General features: G+C 35.8%; 1 protein-coding gene across 1 annotated transcript; it reads left to right on the forward strand.

Moving 5' to 3' along the window:
- The first annotated feature begins 566 nt into the window (after nucleotides 1-566).
- Ns4 (Nucleostemin 4) lies at nucleotides 567-10085 on the forward strand. Its single transcript, XM_089633832.1, has 7 exons — nucleotides 567-775; nucleotides 855-984; nucleotides 3375-3522; nucleotides 4581-4721; nucleotides 4835-5042; nucleotides 6540-7256; nucleotides 9795-10085. The coding sequence occupies exons 1-7, from the start codon at nucleotides 694-696 to the stop codon at nucleotides 9986-9988; spliced, it is 1620 nt and encodes a 539-aa protein (XP_089489958.1). The 5' UTR covers nucleotides 567-693; the 3' UTR covers nucleotides 9989-10085.
- Nucleotides 10086-11912: the final 1827 nt, after the last annotated feature.

Here is an 11912-nt window from a genome sequence, read left to right on the forward strand (position 1 = left end):
ACACGCCACCTGTGATTATGATCGGAAGCACTGGCGGTTTTCTCTAATTTGTGGATGTGTGGTGAACCCGCAAAGAATCATTACGGCGAACAAGGTCCACTTGGATTAATAATATTACAACAGTTTAAACAGCGCGCCACTACTCCATTGTAAAAGAATCCGCCCGTACGAATAAACATTACGTCGCAAATCCATAGTAAAAACATCCACCAATGGGAATTCGGCCCAGGCGGATTCCAGAACGCAAAAGGAATGTGTAAATATGTACATATTTAGTAGGGTTCCATGATAACTCAGCACCAAAGAGTATGATGCTCAGCACAGTGACAATTCAACACACTTTAAAAGGTGATATAAAGTCATTAGAAACGATGAAATTTTTTTTTTTATAACCTAACCTACTTAACCCAGTTAATAATGTTTTTGTTTCATCACTTTCCATGACTTTATATAACTTTTTAAAGATGTGATGAATTATCATTGTGATGATTTATCCGGTCACCATTTAGTAGGTAGGTACCTTTTGAAATTGACATTTCATTATTTCAAAAATATTGGTTATGCTTTGTCTTTTTTGTCCATGAATTAACAGCTGTCAGATGTCATGTCATGTAAATTCAGTTTAAAGAAAGCAAATATGAGCGTGTAGCAAGTTTTCCCAATCATATTATTTTTTAAATATCAACTTCCATCATGACTTCAAGAAGAAAGGTCCCTTTTAGTAACAAGCAAAAAAAGGAACAACTTCAAGCCAAAAAGGCTAAAGATCGCATTGGTAAGTCGCAACAAAATTCTGTGTTGTTTATTTTTTGTTTCTAAAGTTTCAATAAACACGTTATCATTTCTTTTTTCAGGAACTATGGTTTCAAAGGGAATGTGTATGTCTGAGCTGCCAACTTCTTCGAAGAAAAACTCAGATCGTTATGCACTGAAATTTCGCAAAGAATCAAATGAAGAAGTTGAGAAAAGAAAAGAGTTTGCCCGGTATAATCAGATCTTAATTGAACATTTATTTATATCTGAATTTTTATTTTTATTATATATATTTGGTTATTATTGACCCAACCGCCGCACTTTAAGGCACTTATTTAATTAAACTTCAAAATTAACCTAATAAAACCATCTGGTAAATTTTTACCTACGACATACGCATTAAAAAAAAAATCAAACAAACTTTTTATTGAACTGGCAACAAACAACAACTTTTTGCATTTATGATTATGGAAAATACTACTATTTAATATTAACTGACACACCATTTTGGAAACGGTAGTTGTAAGTAAAAAAATTTAGGACTTTTTTGCATGGAGTGACGCTTGCGAGAGTTTAGTTTTATACTAAATATGCATAAATTACTCAATTTACCTAAACTAAGAACCTATTTTGTGCAAATTCAATTGTTGTTTCTTGTGCTAATTGTTAAAACAAAGTTTAATTTTCATAATCTGTGCTTAAAATTGCGGCAGTTACAGAAATAATAACCCAAAAATAACTATTTACATGCACAAAATAGGTCATTAGGTTCTTCGTTTGGGTTAATTAATTAATTTATGCATATTTACATTGATACGAAACTATCACAAATGTCGAATATATACTAAAAAAATCAAAAATGGCATCATGGGGATCATTTTATATGGGAAATTTCGAACTTTGATTGAATAAACTTTAATCCATCTTTTACCGTCCCTCCTGGGGTTTGTTTTGCAGTAATTAAGTTAAAAGGTAAGTGTAATTTCTATAATCATTGTCTATAAAAAGTGTGGTGGTTAGGTAAATATTAACCCTTAATTAGTATGAGAAAAAGTTACTTCTTTAATTTGCATTAGTTTAATTTTTCAATAATAGTTTAAATTTTCTGATATTTTTATTTTGTTTGTATGATGAGACCACTTCAATCTAAATACGCATAAATTATTTAAATAACCCACACTAAGAACCTATTTTGTGCATATTTTTTCATCTCCCCTGCCTGAATGGTTGATTCATGTGCTAATTAAGTTAAAGTGAAGTTTTATTTCAATAATTAAGGCATATTTAGAAGTAAGTGAAATTCAGAATTTTACCCAAAAAATAACTATTTACGCTGGGGAGATGGAAAAACAACCAAACGAAAGGTCTAAAAAAGTATTTTATTACTAATTATAGGTTATTGTCATTAATTTGAATCAAAGGTTTTTTTAAATGCATATTAAAAGCGGTAGTCTTACGTACAAATTTGCCATTATTTTTTTTTTTTACAAATGTCAATTTCATAATTAAAATAATTTTCATAATATGCATTTTTCAAAGCCCGCCAAAACAATCAAAATCTGACGAGCTACGCGTGACGTCATACATATCTCGGTTTCGTCGGTTAACAGTAAGGTCAATCCCATTCGGGTCGGTATAAAAACATAAAAACCCAATGTAAATATTCGGGAAGATTTCCAAAAAACATTAATTCTTTTGAAATAATTTGTAAACCACAGTAGTGATCTGTGTGGAATATACGCAGCGCAACTTAACACCAAATTGTCTGCATTCTTAAGCACGTGGCTGGCTAACCCATTAGGTATTAATTAAGTACTATCAGAGCCCACCATCCAATCACAGGGCGTTTGAGTGTCTCAGGGTTTTAATCGTTTTTAAATGATGATTAATTAATTCTACATGTAAAACTAAATCATATTTTTCATTCAAGTTGCTTATTAAGGACGGGTTGTTTCGGAGAATTTGAACAATTCATCAAATTTCATTTTCGTTTCTGTGAAAGTCCTATTCGAGTTCTGTTATAATATCATTATAGGCTAGTTGTTTGACAGAACAGAACAGAACTTGAAAAAATCTTTCACAGAACTTGAAAATTAACTTTGAAAAGAATTGTTCAAATTCTCCGAAACAAACCGTCCTAATTATATTTGCATTGATTGTGTACTGCCATATGGTATCAAAATGAAAAAAGGAAAATGGAAAATATCATATAGGTGTATTAATTTAACTTCTTGGTGCTAAATTTTCACCGTCCACCAACTGATTCTCTATTCGCAAAACTTACCCACATGTTTTTTGCAAAATTATGTTTTTGTAAATTGTACCTTGTTACCAGATAATGTGTTTATGTATTTATAAAAAATAGTGCATGATAAATAGTTTCCCAGAATAACTAATTATGTACAGAGAAATGAATTTTTTTAAATATTCTTGAGGATATGCTGGCGAACAAGAGGTAGATGCACATGTAAAAAGTTTTTTCTTGTACTAATTGAGTTGAAACAAAATGTTATTTCAATTATTTTTGCATATTTAGATGGAAGCGGAGAATGGAATATTTACCTATTTTGTTTGTTTAAACATAGTATTTTCGATAATTAGATATATTTATTTGACAACAGAGAACAGCTGCAACCTATCTATGAAAGTAACTTGGAGATGAGTGAAGAGGAACTGTTTCCGGAAGGAATGAAGATCCCCATCCGACCCCCCTGGGACTACTCCATGGGAGCCCAAGAACTGGAAAAGCGGGAAAATAGATACTTCCTTGTGAGTTGTTCTTTATCATTAACATTAAATACATTCAACGGCACTTCACACTATGTGAATACAGCACCAGAGTCCCAACTGCTCCCTGATAACCGGAGCCAATGAGACTATTGCATCTCTAATTATTGGGGTATGTTGTGAGGCTGAAAAGTATGGGGAGAAGTAGGAGATGAGTAAGAGGAAGATGGGAAGTAACTGGCCCTACAGATCTGGTCACCAAAATTGGCTAAAGCAATGTTTCAATTCTGCATTATGGTCTTTCACCAAGGTAATATTGAGGGTATCTACCACTCAAATGTTGCAAATATGTATGTGTAAAATTGTCTAAAATGAAATTATAAATATTACTAATTCTATGATTCAAACAAAGTTCCCCACAAAACACATTTTCCGTGTTTTTACTTCTAATTTATAATCGCTAAATAGTTAATATTTATTTTTTGGAATAACTTAGTGAATAAAACCTCAAATTGTAATATTTGATTATTGAAGACAATATTTGTGATTCTTAAACGAAAATCTGAAACAGAAAAATCAGAAAAAGATACGGTCACATCTAGGACTCGAACCCAGGTTACCATTGCGGTGCCCCGGCAAGGCAAGGGACCTGGGTTCGAGTCCTAGATGTGACCGTATCTTTTTCTGATTTTCGTTTTAAGAATCGCTAATATTGTCTTCAATAATTAAGTACTTCATAATTTATTTATTTATTTTTCATTCTCCATAAAACAGTTTTACACCAATATACTACAGAGATTACAGATGTATAAATATATTCGTGTCGGTTATCTGTCAGTACACTGTGGGTGCATTTTGGCTTGGTATAGATTCAAATTCACACCCACTAACCGTGGGTTAGGCGTAATTAGTAGGCACAAATCGTGTATACTTTCTAAAAATTCATTAATTTCAATTTCGAAACCATACAGAGTTGGCCTCATATACAGTTTCAAAATACGCCGCTGAGGTGCATTTTCGAACCGTAAAATTTGTTTGGTTGTGTCGAGGGCCGTTAATCCAAATAATAAATCTCTTAAATAAAATATATTTGCTTTCAGGAATATGTGAACGATCTAGAGAAGAAGTTTGGAGATGATTCCTTGAGTCATTATGAGGAGAACTTGGAAACTTGGAGGCAGCTTTGGAGAGTCATGGAGATGTCGGATATCCTGCTTGTTATAGTTGATATTAGATTCCCTGTACGTTCAAATTATATATTTTGACACACCCAATCAATTCCAAAGACAAAACATCATATATTTATTATCATTTGGAAAAATCTTATTAGTCATAAAATTAAATTGATTTTCAGAACTTGTTATTTCCACCGATGATTTATGACTACATAATAAAAGAAAAGAAGGAGATCTTGTTGATCCTGAATAAGATAGATTTGGCTCCTCCCTCCGTGGTTCTAGCCTGGATGCACCACTTCAAGGAGAGGTATCCTCAATTGCACATTATCCTCTTTACCTCCTTCCCGGGTTACAACCTCTATGGACAGAGTGAAAATAAAGCAGGTAAATAGAATGCATTTCATTTATTGGAATAACTTTTGAAGGTTTTACCCATCAATGTTTAATAATTGAAGAAGAAAATACTACATTACTTCATCAATGATTAACCATTCAGGTCTCTGGCATATTCTGTCAGAATTTGTGTGTACATATTCAGGTTTGCAATAAAATCCAAAGAAATGGAAATTTCTGAACATATCTTAAAACAATTTTTTTTGATAGGTGATGAAATACACTTCAAGGTTTTAATATCTATATAAATAAAAATGTAAATGTTCATTTGTTCAAAATCTTAAATCTCCGAAAGGTCTTAAGGCGATGCCATACGTCGTGTAATATTTTAAATCGAACCGCTATCAATAACACCGCTTACGTAGATGACGATAAGGTTTAAATTCCCGCTTAACACCATCCGCCTGTTTTGATTTATGCAAGAAAAAAACATGGCCAAAAAGTGCCTTTTATTTTATTTTGTGGATGTTCAGGGATAAATATTTAATTTTTTTCCGATCATTTTATAAATAACTTAATTTGCCCCATTCTACAATAAAATCATAACCGAAAATGGGTTCGTAAGTAGGAGATTTTGAACTTTAAAGCAGTTTTCATAGGCCTTATACATTATTTTTTTCTGGGCTTATAAAGACTTATCTAAAAAATACTCGATTATTTCAAAGGCCAAGATGTATTCTACTCGCAGTATTTAATTAAAGCATCTGAAACATTTCCAGGCGACTAAATTTTCAAACCAAAAACATATGATTTTGCATTACTACGTAGTGCATCGCCTTAACCGATTGCTTTGAAATTTTGACACAACGTTGCATTAAAATACGCTTGTGTTTTTATATACCTATATTATATAGATGTCACCTGTGGCAGGTTCTGCTTGAAACCATGTTTTTTGTCACCTGTGACAGATAAAAACATGCTTTTATAAAAACAGTGCCATCTGTTAAATGTAAAACAACAAGTGCTATTACGCTATTACCTAAACGTGTGGCGGGATATAGCTAGTTAGAAATAAACATATCATTTTTAATGCAAACATAAAAAGTTTTTAAAAATGGTTCACAATACTTTTTTTTTATCTAGTAACTAAAATTAGAGTAAATGAATAAAAAAAAATTACATTTTACTACACATTGTAATCACCCCACTTTTATCGTTTCATTTAAAAATAATTATTAAAACAAGATTAATCAAGAGTTTGTCCACACAACCGGAGCATACCTTGATCGTGCTATGACAGAGCAACGAATTACGGGAAAAAACTAAAACAACCGCAAGCGGCGTTTCTCCCCGTTTGTTGTCGCATCACACCGAAAGAATGAGTGCATTCAATTTAATACTTGCATTCTACGATGGTGAATTTCACCCACAGGCACAGAAACATGTAGAGGTGTTAATAATGTGACAATGCAATTTCAAACCGGACTGAAAGCGTGGTAGGCAAGCACTGCTTACATCTTAGGTTTTTAATGTATTCTTTTCTTTTAGGGCTCCAGAGGCGAAGAAGGAAGGGAAAGCTGCGCATGTCGGCTGAAGGAGCGCAGCAACTCTATGAGGCATGCCAAAAGATTGTGGGAGAACACGTCGACCTAACATTGTGGAAAAACAAAATTGCCGAAGAGGCTGACAAAGAATTTGATGATGTCGAGATCGAAGAAACCATCAGCAAAACAGTCGACGCGGCATATTACGACCACGAACGATATAAAAATGGAATACTTACCATTGGTTGTGTTGGGCAACCGAACGTCGGAAAGTCGTCCATTATTAACGCCTTGATGGGAAATAAAGTCGTTTCTGTTTCAAAGACTCCCGGACACACAAAACATTTCCAGACAATATTTTTAACTAGCAATGTGAGGTTATGCGATTGTCCCGGTCTTGTGTTTCCGTCTAAAGTTCCGAAAACAGCTCAAGTCCTGATGGGAAGTTTCCCGATTGCCCAGCTCAGAGAGCCATACACAAGTATTAAGTTTTTAGCGGAGCGAGTTAATCTGATCAAGCTGCTGAACATTAAACACCCCAGCGATGAACTGGAGTGGTCGGCCATGGATATCTGCGAGGCGTGGGCTATCAGAAATGGATTCTTCACGGCCAAGGCAGCTCGACCTGACTTGTACCGGGCGGCTAACGCTATACTTAGGATGGTTCTTGACGGAACAATTCCCTTCAGTTTCGTGCCACCCAGTTATTGCAAAAAGAAAGGTGAGTACAAAACTGTTATGCATCTTCCCCTGGTCCTATTGGGGTTGGGGTCCCATCGAATCAACAAGGCCCCTTCAGGTATCACTGCGTATCACCTGCGCTTACAGGACATTTTATTTTATTTTTATTTTTGTTTATTGCAGAAACAAACAGTACATAATTACATAGATGACAATAGTTACAAAGTTATAAAAGTTAGTATAATAATTGGTACCAATGACATGTCGCTGACATATATACATAGGAGGTATATTATACATTTACGGTTAAGTTACATTTTTAAGTTAAGTTAATTAGTGTGCTGGGGAAGGAGAGAGGTGTGTGTGAGTGTTTGTGTGTGTGTACGTGTGCGTGTGTGTCTGTGTGTGGTTGTATGTGTTATGTTGGCGAATTTAGTGTGCTAAAAAAGTTTTTCTTAAATAGAGGGAGAGAATCAAAAAATATATCGGTACTTGTGCTTGTTTGAATTGAGTTGAATGTTTGAAGGATGCGAGAAATAGGGGAATTGGCTGCAGCGTTTGTATTATTACTAGTTGTGTAAAAAAGGTTGGTGTGTCGAGTTCTTTTAGATGGGGTGTTAAAATTTATTTGGGATAGAAGTTCTGAGCAGTCTATTTCGTTGTGTATTATTTTATGGAGAAATGTCATATCAGCTACCGTTCGCCTGGATTTCAGGGATTGGAGAGTGCAGATATAATTATTGTTGTATTTATAACCTAGGTACTTAATAAATTTATTTTGTATGCGCTCTATATTATTGACATAGTAAGTGTATTTGGGATTCCAGACAGGCGATGCATATTCCAGTGTACTTCTGACTAGTGAGGAATAAAGCATTACTAGCGTACGTGGATTTTTAAATAATTTACTCAGACGCAGTATGAAACCTAACATTTTGTAAGATCTAGCAGTGATTGAAGAAATGTGCGTATTAAATATAAGTTCTACTATCTACGTAGACTCCAAGGTCCTTACATTCGGTTTTTGAGATCACGGGTTCATCGCGGAGTGAATAGGGAAAGTTAATTATATGCTTGTTTCTGGTGAAGGACATAGTGTGGCATTTTGAAACATTGAGGTCCAAATAATTAGCTGTGCAGTAGTTGCAGAGCCTATCTAAGTCACTTTGTAGCTCTCTACAGTCCGATAAAGAGATGACCGTTTTATAAATTTTCATGTCATCTGCAAACATTAAAAATTTTGAGTGTTGGAAACATGAGCCTATGTCGTTTAAGTATATATTAAAGAAAAGCGGACCAAGATGGGAACCCTGAGGAACGCCCGAGGTTGCGTTTATTATTTTGGATAAGACATCACAATACCCAACCGGCCAACGTCCTTTATTTATTATTTCCTTTTTTTTATCTAAACATTTATGATGAACAGTATAAGGCTTTACTGTCATTCATTATACTTAATTATAAAAGAGTCAAATTCTACCAACCGTCTGGAGCCAGTGAGACACCCTAGTATTTATATATAATATAAAAAATAAAATTTTACCAGATTACATGTTAAATAGTGTTAGTATTATGTAATAGTACAGTCCGTGGCTATCCCACGAGAAGCGGCACAGATTTTAGGCTTCCTAAGACAAATTTATCAGCAATACAAAACAATATTTATTATAAAGGTTTTAAAATGTTCAATGAACTCCTCGTAAATGTTAAGGAAGCTTTTGCTTGTTATGTCTCAATGTTGTGAAGACCAAATTAGTACGTCGGTAATAGAATATTATTATAGTAGTTTTAGAATAGATACACTAGATATCAAATTTTATTTATAGCTATGAAGAGTATATGACACAAAGTGCGCCCTACTGTCGAATTTGGTAGCCATCTCTGGTCCGGAGCCCCTAAATACCTGAAAAAAACCCTTGACTCTGTGCAAAAACGGGCGGTCTGTTTGATAGATTCCCCAATCTTAACAAACGGTCTGCAATCTTTAGAGCACAGGCGTCAGGTAGGTATGCTGTCCTTGTTCTATTGGTATTACAATGGAGGATGCTCTGAGGAACTAGCATCATTGATCCCTTCGGCACCGGTGCCTAGTCGGGATACACGCCAAACGCGCGCCCAACATTTGTACACGGTTGACATTTGTCACATGAGAACGGGTCGCTTCTACGATTCGTTCTTAAGTTCAACAGCTCGGCTGTGGAACGAACTGCCGGCCTCTGTGTTTCCTCCCTCCTACAACATGGGACTCTTCAAAACCCATGTTCACTCCTTCCTCTCCACAAAAAGACCCTCCACACAGCATCCCCAAAGATGCCATAGGCCCTGAGGGAAATTATTTTCTTCAGGGACTCCTGTGTGGAGTTAATATAAAAAAAAACAATGTAAACGGTTTTATAAATCCATGTTCACTCTTCAATGCAATGTGATATTCGATTATGCAGCACATTTTGACATAATTTATTTCTTCACGGACCACAATAATATGTGTGATATCCACTTACGGGGATACCGCTGATGGATCGCATATGCGATAGCTGCATAAATGAGGTTAAAGAAAGCTTTGAATTCTTTGTTCTAGAACTCTGGGAAACTTCACCGGAATTGGATCGGATCCAGACCATCCTGGCCCCCAAGAGCGATGCGGAGGAAACCCACCGAGGACAGTCGGCCTACAGATCGGAGTCCGAGGAATCCTCCGACCATTCCAAAACTGAAGATGATTCCGATGAGGAAACTGTGGTTCAGAACATAATTTGCCGCACTTCTCGGTGATTCTGATTGATTCCTCAGTGTTAATTTTCTTCATACTTACCTTTGTAATTATTAACTTTAGGTAAATCTTCACCAAAAACTTGTTGCATACACTTTACTATTTGTTAAATTTTTTATTCAATAAAATATTTTTTTAATGATGATTACTTCTTGTTTAACATTCACACTCTTCAAGCGAGTGAAAATAGGGTCCTGTTTGAGAAAATGGATTTTGCTTTAAACTGCCATGTATTTGAAAATTATACAGGTACAGTGGAACCTCTCATAACGAGCTTAATTTGTTCCTGAATCTTACTTGTTATGTGAACTACTTGTTTCATTAAGCCTGTATAAATATGCCTTTTCCTGTATAAATCAATGTAAAATACTATAATTTTGTAGAATGTATAGCCACCTCCTTATTAGGTGATGCTTCCCAATGTACGATGCAACAGTTTCCCATGCTTTCAGCATTTCTCTTATTGCGCCAGAAGATTGTTGTTCTGCTACTTCCTCCTCATCCAATAACAAACTCTCCTCCATAACTTCTTGCTGTGAAACACAATGCAACTCCACAAGCTCTCCGGTGGTTAGCTCTTGACTGTGCACTTCCACAAGCTCATCAATATCGTTGTTCAGGGACCGCGGAAGTACTCTATGACGGGGGGGCAAACTTGTTTAGTCACCCTCTTCCTTCAGTCTCCTCTCCAGTCAATTAACTAGTTATAAATAAGACAAAACGGAGATGACTAGGTCAAACAAATAACAGGTTCAGTGAAAAAAAAACTTTTTTTTTGAAATATTGCTTTATTGCATTCATTGAACTATACCAAAAACGTTGCATCTCTCAGCCGTCTTTGAAGCAAATTCCCTAAGAATTTAATTTAAATCTAAACTAAATGTTTCCGTCTTATGCATGTGCAATATTGCTAAATAAGTAAGTCTTCTCTGCTTCATTGGTAGTCGGAGGAATGTTCCGATGCGTCGGAGGGCACTCAGAGACCTTTCACACGACGTAGACGTAGCTGGCACGGTGAGGAGCAAGACTAATAACTTTTCTACTTCATGAATCATTTCTCTTGAAACTTTAGGTAGATTAGCCAGTTCTCTTGCGTACTCTCGGAGAGTCTTCACGGGAGTATTGCTTTCTTAGCTATCTTCATTTGCAGTCCTAGTGAGTCAATATCAAAATCAGTTGCGTGAACGCCTAATTCGATACTTTTTCATTTATGAAAAAAAGCACTGTGAAGGATACAGATAATCTTTACCAGCACGGATAATCCTTCTTTACCCAGGTAGTAAAACTGGAGGGGGCGCGGCCCCCCCCCCATTTGATTTTAGGGGGGCATTTGGCCCCCTCTGCCCCCCACTTCCGCGGTCGCTGTCGTTGTTATCCACCTCCAGTACCATGGTATGGGCCAAAGACACAATCTCGTTGACTGTAGACTCCACAGGTACTGTTTCAAACCCCTCAAAATTACATTTGACTACGCTCTTTGGCTAAAGCTTTTTCCAAGCAGAAGTGAGGATCCTCGTGGTAACCCCTTCCCCACGCCTTGTCAATCATCTCGAAGCAAGTAACAATGTGAAAGTGATCTTTCCAAAACCTCAGAGAGTGTCAGGGTCACCTCAAAACAACGCCCGAAGAGTGTTATAGCGGAGAGTTTCTTAAAGTTAGAAATAACCTGCTGGTTCATAGGCTGGAGTAACGGAGTGGTGTTGCATCTATCATAGCATCTATCTTCTTAATTTTATCCTTACTCTTGAGGATAGTGCAAATCGTTGATGTAGACCGATTGAACATGTTCAGCCACGCTCATACCTTGTTCTCACTTTTCAATGATTTTACATTTTATTTCTTATGGCTGTCTTCTTTTGGTCTTTTCTTCAGGTACATTTTTACAAGGGTTTAAATAATGTCTGAACACAAGTTTGGTAAAATGTA

The sequence above is a fragment of the Hesperophylax consimilis genome, chromosome 7 (assembly GCF_061612785.1).
Source record: "Hesperophylax consimilis isolate HC1 chromosome 7, BYU_Hcon_1.0, whole genome shotgun sequence".
NCBI lineage: Eukaryota > Metazoa > Arthropoda > Insecta > Trichoptera > Limnephilidae > Hesperophylax > Hesperophylax consimilis.

What these genes read in the sequence shown, in the direction of transcription:
- Ns4 (XM_089633832.1), top strand. Translation starts at nt 694, where the DNA reads ATGACTTCAAGAAGAAAGGTCCCTTTTAGTAACAAGCAAAAAAAGGAA. An exon ending in GGGAAAATAGATACTTCCTT is followed by an intron (nt 3,523 to 4,580) that starts GTGAGTTGTTCT and finishes ATTTGCTTTCAG; the next exon opens with GAATATGTGAACGATCTAGA. An exon ending in ACAGAGTGAAAATAAAGCAG is followed by an intron (nt 5,043 to 6,539) that starts GTAAATAGAATG and finishes CTTTTCTTTTAG; the next exon opens with GGCTCCAGAGGCGAAGAAGG.